Genomic DNA, 24,701 nt, shown 5'->3' on the forward strand with positions numbered 1-24,701 from the left:
GTCATTGATTATTCAAAAAACCTAGCACGCAATTCAGATTGAAAAGTCTCTGTTAATGACTGTCACACGTGATGTAACACGCAAAAAAGCACAGGAAGAGCGTTAAGTTGTTGTTAATAAACCGCTTCTTTGAAATTTGTGGCGTGAAAAGAAGTAAAACGAAAAAAAAGCGTCGCACGACCGAAAAATTGCCCGAAGATTGCCGGAAAGTGGCCTCCGTTAAACGCATCTACCAACGTTGGGATTGATTAGGCTAGAGAAAAAACGTAGAAAAAAATTACGACAGCAAATTTTTTCCCAAAGTCAAAAAGTGTTCTAATTTAATTCGCAGTTTCATTAGAATTGCCAAATATGGTGAATTCCGCCTGTAAATTCGAACACAATGAGCTTAATACTAATACCAGTAAGCAGTCTACTCTGAGGACAATTGATAACGTACAGCACGAAGTCTTAAAATAAAATAAAGTCTTAGTGACAGCTTCATTGGTTTATCCAAACTCTTTTGGTTTCGCTTTTTGACCTTGACCGAATCTAAAAGGACAATGCTTTATACAATCATTGACACTGCGCATCCGTAGAAGTCGCAAACCGTACAACAATCTTTCCAAAATCAAAGAGACGAAATAAAAGGGGTACGTGCGCAATTTGTCAAAAAATCAGAAATTTTACTAAAAATTAGTGCCCTAGAAACCAAAAATACAACTACGAACTAAAAACCTTAACCACATTATACTATAAATGAAAATTTTGTTCAAACACCAATTTCAAACTCGACATAAAGAAAATAAGAACATAGCCGGCAGATTGCCGGAATAGCTGCGAAAGAATAGACCTGCGCGCCATATAATAGAGATAGAAACAGATACAGATCTAAAATGAAAAAAAAATCGACGCCGCTCAAAAAACTAGGCTAAAAAACATTCAGCGATAAATTAATAAAGCTTGTTAAAATTCATTCCACAGAAGCCTCTTATTGGGGACCTTTACTGCACATATGAGACTAAACAGAAAACTAGACATATAACGGACTATTAATGGATTAGGAAAAACCATTTAGAAAGAAAATCGAAAAAACAGTAAAAATCAAAGACAAATTAAATTCCCTTATGTGAACAAAAAACCACTAGCGAGAAAGCGAATTTTTGTTCAAACACTGTTTTCTCACTCTACTTTAAAATTAGAGCGCAAAAATTTCACGCCGCAAAACCACTCGCCTTTTCGCTCCACTTCCTGTTTCGGCGTGACCAAAATCCCGACTCCAATTTGACTTCAAAAATCATGAAAATGTGTGAACAGATCTTAAAAAAAACATAGCAGGACAAGTCCTGACGTACAATTCAAAGAATTTTCCTTGACTAAACAGAAAACTAGACCTCGAACGGCCTGTGAATGGATTGGGAAAACCATTTAGAAAAAAATCCGATCCAAAAAATCGAAAAAACCTTAAAAATCAAAGTGAAATTGCCGCATGTGAACAAAAAACCACTAGCGAGAAAGCGAATTTTTGTTCAAACACCGTTTTCTCACTCTACTTTAAATTTAGAGCAAAAAAATTTCACGCCGCTAAACCACTCGCTTTTTCGCTCCACTTCCTGTTTCGGCGTGACCAAAATCACTACTCCAATTTGACTTCAAAAATCATGAAAATGTGTGAACAGATCTTTAAAAAAAAGACAGCGCCCCAATACAATTCAAATTCTTTGAATTGTAAAAATTCTTTGAATTGTAAAAAACTAAGAGCACCGCATTATAGCTACGCTCAGCTTACAGCTTTGCAGCTATAAAAATATTGCACCTCAAGCACACTCACTTTTTCGCTCCCTTTACTACTACAACGCGTTTAAAGTCACCACATTAATTGGACTTTTCATTGACATCAAAAAATTGAAAAATGTGTGAACAGACCTTAAAAAAGAGCACCCCAAAAAAAATCTTCGGATTGTTTCGGATGCTATATTTTATAGATCATTCACACTTTTTTCGATGCAATGAGAAAGAAATACTTTGGACTTTTAATATTAAACAACCGCCAAATGAGTTCGGCTCCTTCAAAATGAAATACCCGATGAGCGGGTAATATATATCTCGCAAAACGCAAGAAGTCGAGGACACGACAAACGGTCAAGATCGCGTAAAAAGACACATTTACAATAATGACTTAAAACTTCGTTCGAGAGCAATTAATAAAATTCGGGATTTTTCCTATTTGAAACTTGGCCCTCCTATGCCGGTTATGAGCCAAAGTTCATTTGGCTCGGTGATAGCACGTTTCTATAGGTCAAAATTATGTGCTCCTAATAGGGTGAACTTGAGAAGAGAATAGATCGACTACTGTCATATTGACCTTGAGGTAGTTGAGGAGGCCTCACGCGGAGAATAGGAGAGGGTTTGGAGAAGGAAATTGAGGGTATTGACACAGCAACATCTGAAGTGCTGCTTAGCTAAAACAAATCAAAATTAACGTTTCTAATTTTGTTTTCGATCAAGTCCTAGCACCAATTCACGAATAAACTATTTAAGATATTTTGTATTGAGTTGTTGCTATTTCATTAGAGATACTATCAGCTCTATATATCTAATTTCTTCATTTAAACATAGCCGGCAGATTGCCGGAAAATAGCCGCGATAGACGCTTGGGGCCTTCCATGAATTGAAACAACTAAAGAGATTAGATAGACAGATCGACCACCAGTCCTTTAATAGACCACTAGACTTTTTGAGTTAGCTTTGGATTGTCATTTTTATGAGACAAAAGCTCTATAAGGAGAAAGCCCTAATATGGCTTTTCAAAATTAGGATCTTTTCCGTTTGTGCCCCCTCAGCTTAGTGGGCGCATATTATTTGCACCCCTCAGATGCACGTGCGATATTTTTACTTAATGACTTACTATGTAATGGCACGTGCTCTGTAACTGGGGGGGGGGGGGGCATAACGTACTGGGGGCACAAACGGAGAAGATCCCAAAATTAATATTCGAAATCAAAAACTCAAAAGACTCTAATAATCAAGAATTAGGGCATATATGTTTGGCACTACTTAGATGCACACTATTGACCTTTAACAAGTATTTGTTCATAAAATTTAAAGTTCCATAAGTGAGTTCAGAAGTCATTTTTTTAGTGAGGTAAGTCATTGAAAAAGTCAATTCCAAGAAGTCAGGGTAAGACGAAACAAAAATCTGTTAGACGAAGTAAAAAAAACTTAGCAGGACAAGTCCTGAAATACAATTCAAAGAATTGAATGAAAAACTTAGAAGTACTCTACGTGACCAGCAGATCAATTGAACAACGCCAGCCAAACACAAACGAAACGATCTCGAAAAATTGAGAATCTAAAACGATCTAAACAAACTAAATTGATCCCTCTAAGAATACCTATTTCAAAAATATGTTCAAAACCAATTTTTGTTTCTGAAATCGGTAACTCGAAAATGATCATTTTTTTAATGAAATTAATTGTAAATTATAAGGAAATGTTGCTGGAAATCGTGATATTAAAATCATTTCTGTGTCTCTAGAGGTTATCAAGTAACCCAATTCCAAGCCTTAAAAATCATTGGCTCATAAAGATCGCTAGGCAATAATCTTTAGAATAAATATCAGATTTCAGTAAATAGAAATTCGTTTTATTAAAATGTAAATTTCATTTTTAAAATTTTTAAATTTCGAAAAGTTAAATTGATGAAAACAAGTCCATTGAAACTAACAACCATGCACTAACTTTTTATCAGACTGCGGAATAGGTTTTCTGGCACTTGAGAATGGACAAATACCAAAGGTTGACAAAAATTTTAGGAAACTAACAAAAATTGCAGTTTTTATTAAAAAAATGCTAAAATTCGAGACATTAAAATGTTGAAAACCAATTGTTAAAATTGTTAATAAAAACTATACAGTGCCCTATTATCAAACTTTAAAGGAGATTTCCTGGTTCCTCAAGCTGGAAAAACTCCAAAAATGACAAAAATTTTCAAAAAACTTAAAAAAAAATTGCAAAAATTAGTATCGTATTGCGTGTTTGTAGTACCAAAACATATAGCTCATAAAATGGTCAAAACAAGTAATTATGTCTCGCAAAAGGCCTTCGTCAACTTTTAAAAACTTCAACCTAAGACTAATTGAACAAAAAACTGCAAAAAAAATCACGAAAAACATGGAAAAAATGCACCATTTTGAGCCAAAAACTCCCAAAAATGACCTTTTAACCTTAAATTAAGGAATCTCAGCAGCTGCACCACTCTAAGCACTTGAAGGACTACTATAGCCCACTTTGGGCCTCTAATGAAACTTAATGCCCTGTTTATCCCGTTTTGAAAGATCAAAGTCATTGAAAAATGTGTAACACATCTTAAAAAAACACAGCGCCCCAATACCATTCAAATTCTTTGAATTGTAAAAAAAATTAGGAGCGCTATAATAGCCGCCTGGAATTGAGAACGCGGCTATTAAAAAACATTATTTAAAAAAATTTCCACAGTTCTGTCAGAAAAGTCCCCATGTTTTATGAGACTAGTTTTTAATACTTAATAGCAGCCAGCTCAGATCAGATCTAGAACTAGGATTACCTGTTTCTGGTACTGTTGATTGGCATTGTCTATTTCCTTCATCCAGGTATCCACGGGACATTTGAAGAACTCAATGTACATCAGTCCAGTATTACTGTCTGGAAGGAAACAAAACTCAATTAATAAATATTAATTTACAGATGTGTGATTTTGGTATCGGTTAGTTAATACAGCAGTACTGCGAGATAACTGTTCATTAACATTGAAAATTACGCCAACAATCCAATAATACTGCTACCTCTTGCATCAAATATACAGTTATGTTGGCTATTAAGCAAACTGTCCAATAATCGGTTGTATATATACATGTATTAAAGGTAATAAACTCAAACTTACTCCAAAGCATACACTACCAATTGGGTAGAGAAAGTAGCTATTAATATCTGCTTACTTTTCACATAAAGAGCTAGGGCCGTAGCATCATGAGCAAGCCATGAGTTCACACAGGTTACTTTGGCCTGGAACGTATCCCCTTCATTCAACACCTTCACAAAGTGGATCTTGTCGAGGGCAGTGACGAATAGACGACAGGATTCTGACTCATCCTCGGCTATCACCACCTGCAAATGAAGCAGATGGGTAATCTCGTTCACCAATTGTCCCTTCCTCAGTGAACAAAAGTTTTCTTCGTAAGTCTGTGTGAAAAAACTGATGCACGTTCTGATCATATAGACTAATATGTAGGGAACTAACCATTACGCATAACGGTGCCAGGACAACAAAATACCCAAAGAAAAAATTTCCAAAAGATACTCAATATTTAACTATATTAAAATAATCACCAGAGAGACAGTTTAGCATTATAATGACTGAAAGATAACTTATAACATAATCAAACATAAGATGAGTTATCTGCTTGAGAATGACCAAACATCCTTCCAATAACATCTGCTAATTTTCGACAGGATTATTCAACGAAGAGATCAAAGTGAATAAATTTAGTACTGTGTCTTAGGTACATTGTTATGTAACCACATATATAACAAAGTTACAAGATTATTAAGTATCAATAATGGAGGGCGTAATCACGGGGTCACAGGGCAAAGCGGGGGGGGGGGGGGGGGGGGGTTAAGGTTGATTACGGCCGCCATTCTAATTTTCAAAACATGCCGCTAGGAAGAGCTATGTGATCCTCTAATACTAGTAAGCAAGGTTTCATGGAGAAAATGGTAGATCGAGAAACTGTTTCAAAAGGCTCTTTAAAAATATCTCTTTGGTTGAACTAATATAGCTGGCAGCTTGCCAAAATAGATGTGATTGCTCGCCATACGTGATTTGAATACAGATAGCAAGATTTATTAATCTCGATTGATAAAGTTGTCAAAACAATCGCCCAACTTTGTTTTAATAATTGAATGCTTCGTAAAAAACAAAATTAAATTTTTCTGAAGCCTCACTTATAACAGGCTTAATTAAGAACTTATCCTTTGTTGACCTTGAGAAGAGATCCAAGTGACCTAAAAAAGGGTGGAGTTGTACCTCCTCAGCAGCTTCGGTGCACTTAAACACTTAGAAACTAGTAAGTAAAGCCCGAAGAGAGCTACACAGAAACTGAATGCCCTCGTACTTTTACACCTAATTCACTTGTTAAGGACCAAATGCAAGTCAATTAAGACAAAAAAGTGATCAGGCGACAAATCGCATAAGACGAGCATGACCCAAAAACTGCTACAAACTTAGTTTGAGAGCAAATATTTATTCATTCTGAATGAGAACCGGCACCACCAGTTTTTTCACTCAATGGACACTTGAAAAAATATATATTTCCATGAGTTTCCACTGAACTAACAGCTTCAACGCAGATCATTAGAGACAAACATGGGAAAAACGCTTCAATATAATTTATTGAAATGTTTTTATACATGTATTTTTTTAGCTCAATGTATCTTTGGGTCACGAAACCTTTCCTAATGCATATATCGAATGATCAGAAAAAGCTAATCTTAATTCAATTAGGAAAAGCGCACTATACATTTTTGATTAATTTATTTAGGCATTATCTAGTGCTTTCTAAAGGCATCAATTGAATTCAGCAATGCCCTTCACGCCCTGCATTTCTGCTTACTCAGTAGTTTCGGGGTGAACTGTTGACTTTTGAGCCTACTAAAGCTCTAAGAGCTGCTCAGACACTTAAAGCCCTCAGGTTTTATAATTTAATCCCGTTTTTGAAGCCAGAAATTCCACTAAGTTCGAGAGCAATTAAAACTAACTTTCAATTATAGTTACAATTGTAAAAGTACCTTCTGATTCTACCTATGCAGTTTTATCTAGCTTATGTCTTGAACACATTCACCGCTTAATTGCTTCACACTTCATTCGAGGGCAATTAAACAATCATTTTGCGAGAGGGGAGAGGGATACTCAATTGAACAGATCCATAATATCACCTGAACACTTTCAGCAAGTGGAGCCACTTTGATCGACTTCAGTTTGATTGGTTCCTCAGTCCACTCCATGACCAACTCATGTGATGCACTGTCAAAGATGGCCAGTTTATTGTCACTTGTTCCAGCGTACAACCAGGCTGCATTGTTATCCGGAGACGGGCACATGCAACGCACATCGTGACAATTCTAAACAAATTTGTATAATTAGTAACAGACCCATTGTCAGGCTCAGTAAAGTGTTACTTTCAGTTCAGTTGTGTCTGGATCCACTTATGGTCTGGGGACAATGAGGGTAGCCATATTGATTGTTATATCAAAATCTAGCTGTCCAACAAGCTATCCGTTAATGTTGACAAAACAATTTAAGGGATTAAGAGAAAGATAGACAGATGCGATCTTTTTTGTTGTACCCCGTACTTTATGCACCCCCAGTTACAGAGAACGGGCAGTACTAATATAAATTATTGTGTATAAAAAAGATTAAAAAAAAGATCCGAAAGGCCATACTCATTTACAATTCTACAAACGGTGTTTTCCACAAAGATAACAAAGCTGGTAGATTGCAGCTTGAACGCTTCGTAAATCTGCAGTCTCATAAATTTAACAAGAAAAACAGACCGAAAAAGAGAAATTCTCTTTTTATTAATTGCTGGGAAGTTTTATTTTGATTTGCATTTTATACTTATGTGTGTTAGAGGAAATTAACAAATGTTTTCATTACAAATCTGTGTGAACAAAAACTTTTATTGCACCTGAGACGTCCATTTCTTGTCCGAAAACAATTATTCTTTACCAGAGTTAACTAGAAGATTTGGTGAAACCTTGTAACGGGTTTGCAGCAATTCAGCATTGACAGCAATGAAGCCGGCAAAAAATACGTCATTCAGAAAACAAACAGATAATCACTAAGATCTAAATCTTAAGCGGAAATTTTGAGAGCGAAAACGAGAAATCTTGAAACCCGCAAAAATATTAAGGTTGACAGAAGTTCCAAAAATGACCCGGTTAATAAATGTCACGAGTAGTAATAGTTAAGCAGATCAGGGGGGGGGGTAAAAGGAAGTACCTATGTATTAACATTAGGTATAGCCTCCTACCCTCCAATTTCCAAAGATGTACCTCCTCACAGCATGATAACCAAGCTGTTCACACGAAGGGGATTAGCAAGATAATCCTTCAATAAAAATTTAGGATGACTCATTTACAGTTACGTACGACTTTTCAAAAATGTACCTCACAGCATGACACCCAAGCTGTTCACACGAAGGGGATTAGCAGTGCCTTAACAACAAATTAATAAGGTCATTTACCCTTTCCCATATTACACTTTACTAATTGTAAATTTCCAAAGATGTACCTCACAGCGTGACACGCAAGCTGTTCACACGAAAGGGATTAGCAAGATAATCCCTCAATAACAAAATAGTGAGGCCATTTACCCATTCCAATATTACACTTTACTAATGTCGAATTCCAGAGATATACCTCACAGCGTGACACACAAGCTGTTCACACGAAGGGGATTAGCATGACAGTGCCTTAACAACGAATCAGTAAGGTCATTGACGCCCGTCCATATTACACATTAATAATGTAAATTTTCAAAAGTGTACCTCACAGCATGATACCCCAGCTGTTCACACTAAAGGGATTAGCAAGACAGTGTCTTAACATCGAATCAGTAAGGTCATTGAACCCCTACCATTTTACACTTCAATAATGTAAATTTCCAAAAACGTACCTCACAGCATGACACCCAAGCTGTTCACACGAAGGGGATTAGCTATAAAATGTTTAAATATTACATTAGATATGATGACTCAGAGTTATGTACGACTTACGTGATTTTCAAAAATGTACCGCACAGCATGATACCCAAGCTGTTCACACGAAAGGGATTAGCAAGATAATCCCACAAAAACAAATTAGTTTGGATTACTCATTCATTCGCCACTACTCCTATTCATTATTTCAAAACAAATTCTAAAAATCAGTTGGTCAAAATTCCAATTTAATTTAACTTTCTGTTTTCAGATAGACTTTGTTTCTTTCTCGTTGTTGACAGTTTCGATTTATCTTTTTGTTTTCAGATAGACTTTGTTTCTTTCTCCTTGTTGACAGTTTCAAGTTGACAGTTTCTTTCTCCTTGTTGACAGTTTTAAGTCGACAGTTTTCAGATAGACTTTGTTTCTTTCTCCTTGTTGACAGTTTCAAGTTGAACACTTGCAGTGTTGAAGCGGGTAAGCAAACAAATTCAACTAAAAGAAATGTTCCTTTGTTCCTGTATTTAAACTGGACCATTTTAGCCAGCCACAACTTCCCCCAATAGCAGATATTGCAACACTTCACTTCGCTTTGAAATCCAAAAACAAACTGGTAAGTTTGCTTTTATTAAAACTTGTTTTTGTGAGGTAAGAATAAATTTCCAATTATTGGTTACAAAAAACCATTAAAAATCATAAAATTCCCACGTGATTAGCCAATTAGTCACCACATTATTGTCACAATTAATCATAACATCACATTAACATAGCACGTCACAATTAGGTCATAGTGTTGTCATAATTAAGTCATAATAACGTCAAAATTACGTCATGGTGTCGTCATAATAACATCACAATAACGTCATTCTGTCGTCATAATGACGTCATAGTGTTGTCATTATTACGCCGTAAAAACTACAAAATTACGTCATTATGACATAATTACGCCATATTTGATAAAGGACTTTTCATTTCCGTTTATTTTCATTTTCCTGGTTTACCGAATTGAGTGCAGTTGAGTACAATAATCATTCCAACTTCTGACAAATATTTTATTCCATCGCAAATTTCATTTTAACAATTTTTTGTACTCCTCGTTTCTCACTTCCAATCTTACATTTTATTTTGATTTTCAGCGAAAATGCCCAGAAATTCTAACCCAAAGGAACAGTGTTCTTCCTGCAATAAGCTTATTATGAAATCCAACATGAGCAGACATCAGAAGCTACACGCAAAAGATGTTCACAATGCTCACAGTCATTTCCGGACGAAGCAAAATTGCAGAAGCACATTGCTTCTGTACATGCACCGTCTCTGATTATCAAGAAGAAGTTTTCTTGTAGCAGCTGTCCCTTATCCTTCTCTACGTATTATCAACTCCTTCATCACAAAAGAAAAAGTCACCAACGTTCAATTCCTAGAACCTACGATGAAGTTGACTTATCTATCAATGGAGAATCTCCCGCTCTTCACAGTGAACTTCAAACGGTTCAACACTTTCTGCGAGACTCGGTTCTTGAATTGTCCCGAAAGAAAGTTAACAACTTCAAAATAATAGAGATCAATCATGAAACAGTGATAGAAAAATTGGATTGTGTTTACAACGAGTTACCCAGTTCAGCTAAAATCAATATTTCGTTTGGATTCGTGCTGCAGAGTGTGCAAAATCCTGAAGAGTTTCGCTACTACTACGCAGCAGATAACAACCCCATATTTTTAAATCCGATGGTTCTCTCTGATGACTCAGATCTCAATTATATTAAATCAAAGTTGAGAGAAGATGAAATTCTGCCAAATCTAATCAATCAACGTCCAGACACAAAATGGAAGTTTTATTGCGTTACAAATGTCACTTTCTTTGTATTTCTCCTCAGTGGTGTTCCTCTAGGTTGTATCGCTCAAAACATTCCATCTGTTTTGCTCAAGAACAAGCACGTTAAGTGCTTTGTTTCGGATTGCGAAAAAAAGCCCTACCAAGACAACTTGTGTATGTTCCGTGCACTGTCTTACGATTTGTATGGTAGTGTTCATTTACAACAAAAAACAATGCAATTGATGCAGACGTTTCTCACAGCAACAAGGAGAGATGACGAAACCTTTCCAGGAATACATGAGGACGATATTCCTGTTCTTGAGGCACTAGTTGACAGAAATATTCAAGTTTACTCAATATTTTTTGACGAACAATCGGAAATGCTTGCTGAACTTACTCGTCGCTCCTCGATGAAATATACAAAGACAACTTCGTTACTGAGATATGAAAATCACATTTGTTGGACAGCAGACATCAACAAATTCCTCAAAAAGTTCCGGTGCTACGTATGCGATCACTTTTTCGATAGATCAAATAATTTGGAAGTCCACATGAGGAATTGCTCAGAGAGAACAAAACATCACTATCCCTCAGGTACCTATCAGCTATCAGAAACTATTTTCGAGCGCTTGGAGGATGTAAATATTAATGTTCCGCAGGAGCTGAGATTGTTTTCTAATCTTATCGTATTCGATTTCGAGTCAATAACAGTCCCCGACAATACACTCAGAAACACAGAATTGACTTCGTGGATAGGAAAACATGTTCCCATTAGTGTGTCAATATCCTCGAATCTGCTCTCCGAACCAATTTTTATTTGCAACGAAGATCCGCTTCAACTAATCCGTGATTTTGTATCCAGCTTGAGTAATATAGCGGAAAAGAGCACGCTTCTAATGAGGGAGAAACTCAATGATTTCGTACTGGTATTGGAAGAAAAATATTGGGCTCTTCGACAACTGGTTCCAGTGAAAGACAAGCAGGTACCCACCGGAGCGGAAGACTTATTTGAGAACGAAGCTGAACCCGAGGTGGAGGAAGACGAAGATCTTGAAATTAGGAGACTGAGAAGCGAGCTCAGGGTGATATCAAAATTGAGACAAGATTTTGAAAATTATTACAGTACCATACCTGTTTTCGGATTCAACAGCTCTCGGTATGATTTAAACCTAATAAAAGAGTATCTTCTGCATCACCTCTTAATAGAAAAAAACGTTATTCCTAAAGTGATTCGAATGGGGAATAAATATATTGGCATGAATTTTCTTGGTCTACAGTTTCTGGACATTTTAAACTTCCTGGGAGGAGCGACAACTCTGGATAATTTCCTAAAAGCCTATGGAGCGAGTGAAGAGAAAGGTTTCTTCCCCTATGAATGGTTCGACAGTATTGAGAAGTTGAATGTATCCCAACTGCCACCAATTGACAGCTTTTGGAGCAAGTTGAAGAATCACAACGTTCTTTCAGTCGATTACGATAAGTTCGTGGAATTGAAAAACGGTGGAATGGAACAGGATGAAATTTTGAAGAAGTTGAGACTCAAGAAAGTTCCACAAAATGCCGAAGAAAATTACTTGGAGCTCCAAAATATATGGGAAAGAAAAGGTATGCAGACGTTTCGTGACTTCCTCATGTGGTACAATAACAAAGATGTCGAACCTACACTTGAGGCTATGAAGAAAATGATCAGTTTTTACCACTCAAGACAAGTAGACATGTTGAAGTTGGGCTACACTCTCCCCAACTTGGCAAACAGGTTCCTTCATTCGTCAACAGATGCAGCTTTTTTTCCGTTTTGTGAGAAGGATAAAGAATATGATAATTACATTCGAAAGTGGCTAACAAGGGGACCCTCAATTATCTTTACAAGGTATGCAAAAGTTGGTTAAACAAAAATTCGAGAGTCAGAAAACGTTTGCAAGTCCATCGTCGGAATAGATGCCAGTCAGTTGTACCCTTTTTCCATGACAAAAGAGATGCCAACAGGACCCTATACAAAGTGGGAGTACAATGAAGAGACTAAAAAATTTCATCCAAACAGGAACTGGAGAAGCTACTTTGAACAGCAGGTCATGGACTACTTCCAACAGGTTCACCCCAATTGTAAAATACAAACCCAGTTCACACACAAGAAACAAAAGAAGCTCGGTCCTTATTTAGTTGATGGGTTTTGTAACCATTGCAACACGGTTTTTGAAGCGATGGGTTGCTTCTTTCATTTTTGTCCGTGTCAAGAGGAAAAACCGCTTCTCTTCGAGGACATAGAAAGCGGATTGAAGCGAAGAGAACGTGACAATGATAGAAGAGAGTACCTGAAGGGATTGGGGTTGATTGTTGAAGAGATCTGGGAGTGTCAATGGAAAAAATGGAGGAGCGAAAACACAAATGGGGTTAAAGACTTTCTCAAGTCAAATTATCCCTTCCAACCAGCGATGAACAAGCACTCGCTCATTGAAAAAATTAAACGTGGAGAACTGTTTGGTGTCGTCGATTGTAGTCTGGAGGTTCCAGAGGAAATGTATCCTTGCTTTGAAGACTTTCCTCCAATTTTCAAGAATTGTGAAGTGGGACGAGATGATATTGGGGACCATATGAAAGAGTTTGCAGAACGCAACAAATTACTATCCAGACCCAGAAAAATGCTCATTTCCAGTTTCAAACTTGAACGAGGACCAGTTATTACACCACTTTTGTTATTTTATCTAGAAAAAGGTGTTATCCTAAAAGACGTCTTTTGGTTTCTTCAATACACTCCCCGACGCTGCTTTGAGACATTTGTTCGGAATGTTGTCGATGCCCGCCGCGAAGGAGACCAGAATAAGGAGTCAACAGTCGTTGCGGAGACAATGAAGCTGATTGGAAACAGTTCGTATGGATATCAGATCATGGACCGTAGTCGACATACATATACCAAGTACGTGAAAGGATCACAGGTGGACAAATTTATTAACAATAGGTTTTTCAAGACTATGAATGAGCTACCAGAGCAGATATATGAGGTAGAAATGAGCAAGTCGCGCATCGATCATAAAGAGCCAATAATTGTAGGCTTCTTCATCCTCCAGTACGCCAAACTCACCATGTTACAACTTAAATACAACTTCTTCACCCCTTTCTGTGATAAGAACAAGTACGAACTCATTGAAATGGATACCGACAGTCTCTACATGGCCCTTAGTGAAGAAAAAATTGAAGACAACATTCGACCAGAAATGCGATCAGTGTGGTACTGGATGAGACAGAGCGACTGCAATGATAACTTTGCAGCAAACTCTAGCAGCAATTTCTTCCCACGAGAATGTTGCAGACAACATGCTGCCTTTGACAAGAGAACTCCTGGACTTTTTAAGGAAGAATTTAGATGCTCTGAAATGATTGCTCTTTGTTCAAAGACGTATTGTTGTTACGATGAGGAAACAGACACAGTTAAACTATCAAGTAAAGGACTCAACAAGAGCAACATTGAGGAGCCCCTAAAAAAGTATAGAAAAGTTCTGTTCAATGAGGAGCGAGTTTATTCAACAAATCGTGGCTTCAGAGTTGTTGACAACAAGAAAATTTGTACCTATGAACTAAAGAAAGTGGGACTGTCATATTTTTATCCCAAGCGTAAAGTCTGTGAAGATGGTATTCACACTACTCCTTTAGATTTATAACTCGTTTTCTTTAGCCTTATATTTATATCGCCTCTGTTTTTAATTCACAGTTTTCCTACCAATATCTCTTTTTAACAAAAGCCGTTTTTTTTAAACAAATGAATTAGAAACAAATACACATACAATCAATTAAATACAAAATTTACAAACTTTTAAAGTTTTGAAAACCATTTGCAGCATTTTACGAATTATCGATTAAACAAAGATTTTGGTTGTCAAAACTTTCAAAACATCAGCAAAGAACTTCAATATATGAAAATCATTTAAATATTTAGACGAAACTTTAGAAAATAGCACATGTGCAAAATAAATAGCATATAAACCACACAATTCTGAATCTTGGAGTTTCTCCTGTACTAATGAACCAAAGTTTAATTTTGTCTTGATGCCATAATTTTGCAACATTTCTCCCATAGAATCTCCGTAGAACAACTTTCCATTCTTATTCGCAAGCAAAATCCAGTGGGAGCCCGGTTGAGTAGATGGATCTATGTTGATTATACAAAACGTGTTTTTAGGTAAATATCTTGGTCGAAGATCTGCAGGGAAGGAACCGAGGTATTTGAACTTTAGGTGTGGGAACCTGTTGACAACATGTAAGAGTTGTTGATTATCCATTTTTGGTGACTGATCCCTCCTTATCAATTGCAATTGAACTTATACGTTCACCACTAACGAATAATTCTACAGTATTGGTCAAATTGTTAGCAAAGTAGAGCTCTAAACGAATTCCTGCTCCAACTACATCAGGAAAACGCATTTCGACATTGGCCTCCTGTGTTGAAGTAAGATCGAAAAATAAATGAAAATGGTTTTCAAAATCCTTGTATTGAATGTTAGGACCGTCATCATCAAACTTGAGCGCTTTCATTGTTTCAGCATAAGCTCTCACGTGATTTTCTGTTTTCAAGTTGACTATAGTTTGATTCCCACGCACAATTTTAATTTGCTGAAGACCAAATTTACGAAAATGGAACGGATTCGTGTTGTATGTTCCACTGAACTCATTATTCAGATTCATAGCAATATCAATCATTCGAATTGGTTTGTTTGAAAATATATTTTCTTGTATAAACTGGTTCTGTCCTGCGGGAATAATAAACGTCTTTGGAAGTTCTTCATTATAGTAAAATATGGCAGGTTCTCGAAGCAGTCTGCTTTTGAAACTTCTCATCCAGTTATCTGAGATTGCTACCTGTCTAGTAAAAAGGCAAGCTTCCAAAATTAAGGCCTCAGAGTTCAGCCCACCAGTATCGATCACATAGAACGCTGGAGAAGACCGGATCAATTTCAGTCTGAGGTTGACATTTGGGAGAAGTAAAGCTTCACAAGCAAAAAGACCTATTGCCAACGGACCATAAAAAGTAAACTCATCTTTATCTTTTTGAAAAACAACATCTGTAAATGGTCTTTTATTAAAATCGTTTGGCTCAATCTCGTATCGATATCCTTGACATTGAGACAAGCTTTCCTTCGTTCCTTTTGTACCTGAAAACTCAGCAGAAACAAAAGCTTGATGAGCATAAAGAGAATTGGCACTGTGAACTTGTTCATTGTTTAGATAGACTTCGCAATTAGAGAAAAGTGAATGAAGAGCATTGTTTACCAATAATGTTTCTTCGGCATTATCCAAACGTGTTCGATCGCCTTTAATAACCCTTCCTCTGATGAATAATCGAGTAGATCGCAAGTCAGTGAAAATATTACGATCAGTTTCCAATTGAAATTCGATTGTTGACTCGTTTAGGGAATTTGTTGGAAAAATTTGTTGTTCATTGGACCAAAGAATTGGGTCTAAAATTGGAACTTTCCCAAAAAAGTCGAGCATAGAGTGAGATAAGGAATTCATTTTAGCCGACCGTTTTTTATAATGATAATTGAGGAAATGATCAAGATTTTTTCTGGAATAATAAAGTAAGTTGAACTTGACCAATAGGGAAGAAGGGAACAAGGTGTCCAGCAGCGTTTCTTAATTCTACATGGATACTGTGGAAGTTCGATTTGATTACTTTATGGAATCTCAAGTGTTCGAAACTGCGATAACTCAGAACCTGCGATCTCTTAAAAATCTCATCATTATGGAACTCTCGGTGTTTGAATGGAAAGGAGCGTAGAAGAGGACATTTCACATCACCGACTGAATTGGGTTCAACTATATCCAAATAGAGTAAAACTATGTGTTCCAGTAATATCAAAGGGGAGATCTGCCGTTGCCCAGAACTTGGTGTTGTATGATCTTTTCGAATAAGGCATAACAGGTTTGTCAGCTTCAACGCCCAAGTTAGCAACCAAACTTTTGCTGAATGATACATTTTGAGATTCTCTATTGCAAAAAGTTAGTCTTCGACTTTTTTTGTCGATGTTGATGGAAAATTGAGGATCTAAGTTTTTGGGATGTCGTGCTTTTTTGGGAATATCTGTAAGACTCTTTACAAATTCATCCATAGAGTTAAAAACTGCTGGTGGAATGGCAAAGACATGCTTAAATTTCTCATCATAGTGAAAGGTCATCAATCCTCATTCAACGTTATAACATATACCGGGATATGATACTTCGACTAAAGCTACATCCCAAGATCCATCCAGTTCAATTTTGTCGGGAAGAAAATTAGTGAATGAAGCCATTGTATTTTGAGGATAAACTTGAGAGGAAGCGTTGGATACTAATTCAAGATAAAACGAATTCATGATGTTTGACTGTACTCTGTGACGTTTGTTTGGGAAAATGATTAGTCAAGGTTCTTCAGAAAGTCTTTCCGAATTTTTTGCCGAACGATACTTTGTCTCGTGTTTTTCCTCTTTTTCATACCACCACCAACTTGTTTTCGTATTGTTGATTTCGCAGTCTTCTTTACTGCTCTTTTAATTGAAGTCTGTCCTGATTAAACACCTCCAATTTCGGGAATGGCTGACTCGATTACATCTCGTCCAATTTTTTTTGCTGCAGGTAAAACGTATTTCTTGAGAATTGGGAGAGTTGTTCTAGCGACTGTTCTAGTCAAGGCTCCAAAGCCACGCCCTCTCTGACGAGGAACTCCTTTAAAATAAGGCACATTGTAACCGTCCATTTTCTAGCGCGACTAATTGAAAAATGATTATTTAACTTTTGACAATTCTTGCTCGTAAAAGATTCCATCAATGTTTTCTCCTTTCTGATCAACAACAAAGAAAGTCGGGAAAGGAGCCAAAGTGTTTATTTTTCGAATTAGGAAAATTTCATGTGCATAGTGAGGCTTATATCCTTTTTGAAAATTGTGCCCTGCTAATACCAACCGAACTTTATCACCTACTTTAAAATTAGGCTACTTGTTTTTTCGTAGTTTCATCCGCTTGTACATGACAGTCAAAAAGTCAGCATTTACTACATTTTTGGGTGCCAAACCAATACTTCGATTTATTCTAGAGTTGATGATGTCAACAAACATTTGCAGGTCTTTGATGTAAGATAATGTGTCCTTTTCACATTTTGATAAAAGCTGCTTTCACACCCTCTGCTCCTTTGCTTCGTAATGCTTCTACTCGCAAGAATCGAGAAAAAACATCGACAGTAACGAGTAAAAAGTTGATACCTCGGTTCCATTGTGATAGTTTATCCATTTGTGCAAGATCCAAACACCAAATCTCATCAATATAGCGAGCATGAGCATTTAGCCGGGGAAATTTTCTTCTGATCCTTTTGTACTTCGTATAAGAGTCTTTTGATTGTAAAAATTCTGTAACTTTCTCGCGACTTATTCCACTTGATTTTGTTAGGTTGTTGATAGAACCGAAAGCTGTTGCTCCCTTCCCTTTATACAACTTCTGCAATTTGATTCTATCTGAAACTGTAATTGAACCAGTCTGAACCATACTGTGTCCTCAAAATGTTGTTTTTAACCAGATATGGTCTCAGATTTAGAACTTTAAGAAATAGGAAATAGTTTGGATCAACTGGAGCGTTTTTCAATTTGATTGAATGAAGGAATGTTTTTATATCAACTCCAGTGTCAACGTTGTCAACAATAATTGTATTGGAAAGAGAAACTTTCAACCGTTTGTTTTCGTAAATTTCTTTCAAAGTTTTCAATGTCTCGGGACTGTTCTTATAGTGAAATTCCAGATCTGTCTTAAGTTCTTTAGGTGGACGCTCGGTTTTTTCGGAACTAATTTCTTCTTTCGCTTTTTTGATAACTGGAAAAACAGTTTCTTCCTTTTTATAGATCTCGCAGGAGGGTTCCGGTAATTTCCTTTTTCTGGTCTCCCACAGTTCTTTTGGAACAAGAACAAACTTTTTGACCTCACTCATTGAAGAAATTTGAAAATTTGTTTATACAAGGTTGATATATGTAATTTAATATTGTTATTCCAGCTTTCGAGCCCAATATAAGTCTTCTGGAATTGAGGGTTGTTGATTTTGACGTGAGCTTTCTAAGTTGTTTTTGGAAGCGAACAAACTGATTTTTTCTTACTCCTGTGAGGTTTCCTTCAATCAAGTTTACAATACACTCAGAGAAATCTGATGAACTCTTTAGGACAATTTAGAAGGAAAGCTGGTTGAAATTTCTTGCTGAGATTGCGAAAGAGCTTCAGAGTATAATAGTTCTGTGCGTTTATCATTAATATCAGTAATACGAGCACGACTGTTCGGTACAAAGAATTCTGATGAAATGATGTTACATTTGAACAGTATCTCAACAAATCAGGTGTAGATGGTCTCAAATCAATCATAAGATGACCAAATGATTCTTGTGTTGCATCATCATACCACTGTTTTAGTTGTGTTCCGAGACCTAGCTGTCTTCCCAAGATATCAATTTGCTGCACATCTCTCGGTGATTTGAACAAAACAATGTGAGTAGTCTGCAGCTCGGCATCACGTCCAGTTTTGTTTTTATGGAAAAGATTATGCTTGATATATACACAATTTAGGTTTCGATGTCTACCGGCTGTTGCAATTCCGTTGAATTTTTCCGACTTGGAAAGAATGTCCAATGAATCATCGAATATAAGTAAATATTTAGTGCCGTCAGCGGGTAAGTTATCAATTAAATCAAAGTCAACACCCTGAATGAATTCTATGTCTGTAATTGATTGAATCATTGTGTCGTAAATTGCCTGAAAGTGCTTATAAAAGTATAAAATTCGATCAAATGATGGCTGAAAAGTTTTCATTCGTAGCATATCATTGATAAAAACAGTTTTTCCAGATCCTGAAGGACCAACAAGATACATCAGAATTCGTTCGTTTGATGAAATGATTTTGTTCATTTTATGTTCGGGGATTAGGAAGTATATAACCAACGGCACTTGAAAGAATAGCAATCCAAACTGTTCGTTCGTCACAAGTTCTAGCAAAAATAAGATTAATAATTGAAAACAGAAGCAGTACTAATACAACTAAGCACTGAAATATTGACAAAAAAAGCTGTTCGAGAGCAAGTGCGACCACAGATTTTCCAAGGAGGTCTTTCCTGATTGTTATTATCAAAAATAAAGTCAGATGCGTGATTGAGATGATCTGTCATTAGAGAGCAACTGATTTTTGTTCGTCTTTAGGTAATAATGATTCACACTTTGATTAATTGGAATCGTGGTAACATTTTCAAAAAAAAACAATATGCAAGACCTGTTATATGTCCCAAGAAACAAAAATTCAATATAGAATTAAAAAATGGAACAACGTAACAATATCCAGGGCCAATATTTAGATTTGTTTTCAGGTATCCTGCGGCATCATGAAATGTAGCGTGTAATCGAAAAACTTTTGACCAATTGAGAAGTTTTTCTAACTTTGAGTCACCAACTCCTATTAGTCCCCCAAACGGAGCTTCTCTGTTGATTTTATCCAGATCTACATTTTTGTTCAAGCTTCGACAGACAGCCAAAAAATAATTTTTGCGTTTTGTATTTCCAACAAATAGTTTACTGATTTCTTTCTCTAACACTACAATTTCCTCAATGTTCATATCAAGCAACTGTACTGGAACATTAAAATTTAAAAAGTGATTAAATACAAACATCACAACATACAATATAAAAAATTTACAATTACTGTTATGCACTTTGCGATCTTTTTTGAATTTTGACTTTGTTCAGCACTGAATTAATTTCATCACTCATTCTGTGTAGCTTCTCCATCTCACCAATTCTGACCGAAAGAAAGCATTTCCTTCTAAAATTGTCCTTTTCAGTCCCTCGTGTGAACAGCTTGATTGTGAAGTAACATCGATTCGGGTCATCTTGGAAAAATATTTTAGTCACACACACCTTCCGTCGAGCAGTCTCACTCACTTCCCAGAACACATCAAATTTTGTTTTTTCCTCAACATCAGTTGGTTGGAACACAGTTTCGTCAATCACCAGCTTCGCAGTACCTACAGTTGGTTCGAACAGTAGTGCTTCTTTTATCATCTCAGGTATCTTTTCAATAACAAGCTTCAATTCTCTGGCCGATAGCATCAGAAATTGATGCAGAATATATTCACTTTCCACATTTTCGCGAAATACTTTCAAGTGAGTCCAGTTAGAGTTTGTGTTGACGGTTTCCTCTGGGATGCTGATTTGAAACTTGCGATTCCCGTATTCTTGAAAGCACCAACAGTTGTTTCTTCCATCGTGCTCCTCATTTGGTTTTGGGTCGGTGTTGTCTTTTTTATCGTTGTTTTCTTTAAATAGAGAAAACATGCTCTCATTGTGGTTTTCCAACTGTGGTGAAGGAGCAACTGGTTTTCCTTTGTAATCTCGTTTGCGGATGGGAAAGGAGAATGGTTTTTTGGAGTTAGGAGAGACAGAGCTTTGATCCATCTGTGAAGTGAGAATGTGGAGTATGTAAAGTTTTTAAAGTAGAAAATTTTGTGTATACAAGGGTAACTGAATATTGAGAGTGGAAAGAAACAAATGAATAAATTGTCTTCAAGAAAGGGCTTGATACCTTGAACCATTGAAATTTAAGTAAGAACGAGAACAGTAGCGAAAAATAAACTTCGTATCCAATGAGATGTTATAAAATAAATCGCAACCAATGAAAATAGAGTGTGCATCATGACGTAATAGTTATGTCACTTCTATTTTTAGTAACATCACGTGATGTCAAAGATGAGTTTTCTATATTTAGTCACGTGAGGGAAATTTTAGCATCGAACAAAAGCAAGTTATCTCACTATTCTATTGGAGAACACCTATAGTTCGAGAAAGGAATATTTTGATGAGATGATTGAGTCTCTTCATTGTCAGTTTCCTGGATCGGAGGAAGAATAAGGTCTTTGAAATTGGGCAGATTGAAGGGTTCTGGGTTTTTAGAAAATGAGTCAGCATGCTTGGAGAACATGTCTTCTACCCAACAAACACCGTAGTGATTTATGTCACGAGAGTACGGGAACATAATACCTTTGCTGTCTTTCAACGGGTGAAACCCTTGTTCTTTTCGATTTCTTTCAATGGTTTGAAAATAAGTTTGGAGAGAAAGCAATGAATTGTTGACTTTTTCTTCGGCTAGGTGGAGGTTATGATGTCTAGCTGCCTCTAAAGTTCTCCACAAATTCTTCGGAAGTGTCAAGCTAGTAGTCTGTGTTTTAATTGTTACTCTAGTGCAATCCACCTCAAAAGACAATTCCAAATTGTTATCGGTTACTACCGTTTTAAATATTGATGCTTCCGTGATAGGAACAAAATCTAAATCTGAATGAAAAGTAGAAAGAAAAGATGTTGAAGGAAGTAAAGGAAGAATTGGAGTATTTTGCATTTTTTTAGGCTACTTATGTTCAACCGAGACAAAAGACAAAATGAATCGATAATGTTTTTCAGCATCATCATTCCAAAAGCAGATCTGACAAATTATGTGATTGGCTAAAAAAAATAAGAAATGGACATTTTCAAAACAATAATACAACTTTTTCTGAAATCGGAAAATCGGAACTTCAGTTTAAAACGACACAGTAAAACGCTATTTTAAACAAGAAATTGATTTAAAAAATTGTAAAATCTGTAAAAATCAAAAATAAAAAATTGTACTTTTTTGTTAATATGGGAATGTGTGGGTAAATGACCTTATTAATTTGTTGTTAAGACGCTATCTTACTAATCCCGTTAGTGTGAACAGCTTGGGTATCATACTGTGAGGTACATTTTTGAAAATCACGTAAGCTGTACATAACTGTGAGTCATCATATCTAATGTAATATTTAAACATTTTATAGCTAATCCCCTTCGTGTGAACAGCTTGGGTGTCATGCTGTGAGGTACGTTTTTGGAAATTTACATTATTGAAGTGTAAAATGGTAGGGGGTCAATGACCTTACTGATTCGATGTTAAGACACTGTCTTGCTAATCCCTTTAGTGTGAACAGCTTGGGTATCATGCTGTGAGGTACACTTTTGAAAATTTACATTATTAATGTGTAATATGGAAGCGCGTCAATGACCTTACTGATTCGTTGTTAAGGCACTGTCATGCTAATCCCCTTCGTGTGAACAGCTTGTGTGTCACGCTGTGAGGTATATCTCTGGAATTCGACATTAGTAAAGTGTAATATTGGAATGGGTAAATGACCTCACTATTTTGTTATTGAGGGATTATCTTGCTAATCCCTTTCGTGTGAACAGCTTGGGTGTCACGCTGTGAGGTACATCTTTGGAAATTTACAATTAGTAAAGTGTAATATGGGAAAAGGTAAATGACCTTATTAATTTGTTGTTAAGGCACTGCTAATCCCCTTCGTGTGAACAGCTTGGGTGTCATGCTGTGAGGTACATTTTTGAAAAGTCGTACGTAACTGTAAATGAGTCATCCTAAATTTTTATTGAAGGATTATCTTGCTAATCCCCTTCGTGTGAACAGCTTGGTTATCATGCTGTGAGGAGGTACATCTTTGGAAATTGGAGGGTAGGAGGCTATACCTAATGTTAATACATAGGTACTTCCTTTTACCCCCCCCCCCCCTGATCTGCTGAACTATTACTACTGTCACGAAATAGCCCGTCTCCCCAATTCTGAACTCTGTAACCCGACAAATTGGGAAAGCATAAAGCAGATAACTTTTGTGGAAACTTCACAGATCTAAAACAGAAAAACAAACACTAAAATTCATTTAAAAAAGTCATCAACGAACGCGATACCGTTCCAATTGAGCCAATTGCTAGTTGAAAACAAGAGAACAAAAACGTCGAAAAACTAAATGAAAATCTTGTTTTAAATTGTGTATCTTAAGATTTAAACTTCAGTGGCTGCACTGAAAAATGAATATCCGAAATAACACAACTTAAACCATTAGTAAAAATGAAAGAAAACGACAGAAATTGCACTGAACTTAGATTACATCTGGTGTCACTTCCAGAAGAAAACCCAGAGGAAACCAACCAATTGAGCTTGTTTCAAAAGGCATGACAAAAACGAAATGAAACCGATGACTTCACAGTGCGTACATGGAATCTAGATTTGAACAGCCTGTCGATTGCCGGAAAAAGAGGCGTTGCAAAACTAAAAGCTTGAACTGAAACAGTTCGAATAAAAGTGATCAAAATTACTGCCTAACTTTTTCTTAGTGTCAACAATTACTCTATTTTGGTCTGCAGTTTCATTGGATTCGTTGAACATGGTTAATGCAACCTGCAAATTGCGTGATAATAAGCATAACACAATCACCAGTCAGCAGTTTATTTTACTCTAAGGAACTTTGATGACTTAATGTAAAAAGTCTTTATTCGTTAAGTCTTATTGCTCGGTCTTTATCGATTTATCACGTTTCGTTTCATTTCGTACTTTGATCCTGAACACGTTCGGGTACATTACTGAATGAATTATCCATTCCATTCAGCTGAAACAGTGAATGAGGTGAGTCAGCAGTGAAGCGTCTAATTTGTGACATGTGTAAAACTCAAAAAAGGTAAATCGGATTAAAAACATAACACCGGAAACGACTCAAAGAGTCGTGAAATTTACTTTGCAACTTAATATTGAAATCAGTAATATCAAAGAGAAAAGAGAAGAGAGTAGGCGCCGGGATAGATAAGTAGGGAGGGGGGGGGACTTCTGTTAGTATATAAACAGAAGTCAATGTACGAAATCAAAGATGTCAAGGTTCAAGTCATTAACAATTTTGCCTCAGCTAAAAAAAATCTTGCTGTACAACACCAATACTCTCCTCTGAGTATTAAAAACTATAGAATACTAATACTTCTCTTCGAGTCGTAAAAAAAAGGAGAGCGCGTAAAAAATAGCCTTTGAGAGGTTGACGGCGGCTGTTACAAAATAGAATTGATTCCTTACAGTTTTCCATGGTTACTTATAGAGGTGATATTTGGCTAGCAGTTTTTGGTTAGAATCAAGTGTTCACGTTTGACCTTTAACTCTTTCTTGAAAGTTCCAGCTTCGATCGGTAACAGTTTCAATTTGCCTCTAAACACGCCCTCATCATTGATAAGCTACGCTTCAAAAAAATTCGGTCAATAATGTTGAAATTAAAAGAAACAACATGAAAATACCGCGCGTAAACAAAGTTCTCTCTCTCTACGCAGAAAACGTTTCACACCTACTTTCCTAGC

At 36.4% G+C, this 24,701-nt stretch overlaps 1 protein-coding gene across 2 annotated transcripts in view; it reads right to left on the reverse strand.

Annotated features, from left to right (window-relative positions):
• The window catches only part of LOC142352132 (WD repeat-containing protein 93-like), a 116,504-nt gene that overhangs the window by 88,440 nt on the left and 3,363 nt on the right, over nucleotides 1-24,701 (reverse strand). For both annotated transcript variants that reach the window (XM_075404512.1, XM_075404511.1), the window contains exons 3-6: nucleotides 6,952-7,137; nucleotides 4,956-5,124; nucleotides 4,565-4,662; nucleotides 2,345-2,441 (exon numbers count right to left, since the gene is read on the reverse strand). In XM_075404512.1, the coding sequence (XP_075260627.1) occupies nucleotides 2,345-2,441; nucleotides 4,565-4,662; nucleotides 4,956-5,124; nucleotides 6,952-7,137 (550 nt within the window). The remainder of the gene's footprint in view (nucleotides 1-2,344; nucleotides 2,442-4,564; nucleotides 4,663-4,955; nucleotides 5,125-6,951; nucleotides 7,138-24,701) is intronic.

Source organism: Convolutriloba macropyga, chromosome 13 (genome assembly GCF_964194025.1).
Source record: "Convolutriloba macropyga chromosome 13, txConMacr16.3, whole genome shotgun sequence".
Classification (NCBI taxonomy): Eukaryota; Metazoa; Xenacoelomorpha; order Acoela; family Convolutidae; genus Convolutriloba; species Convolutriloba macropyga.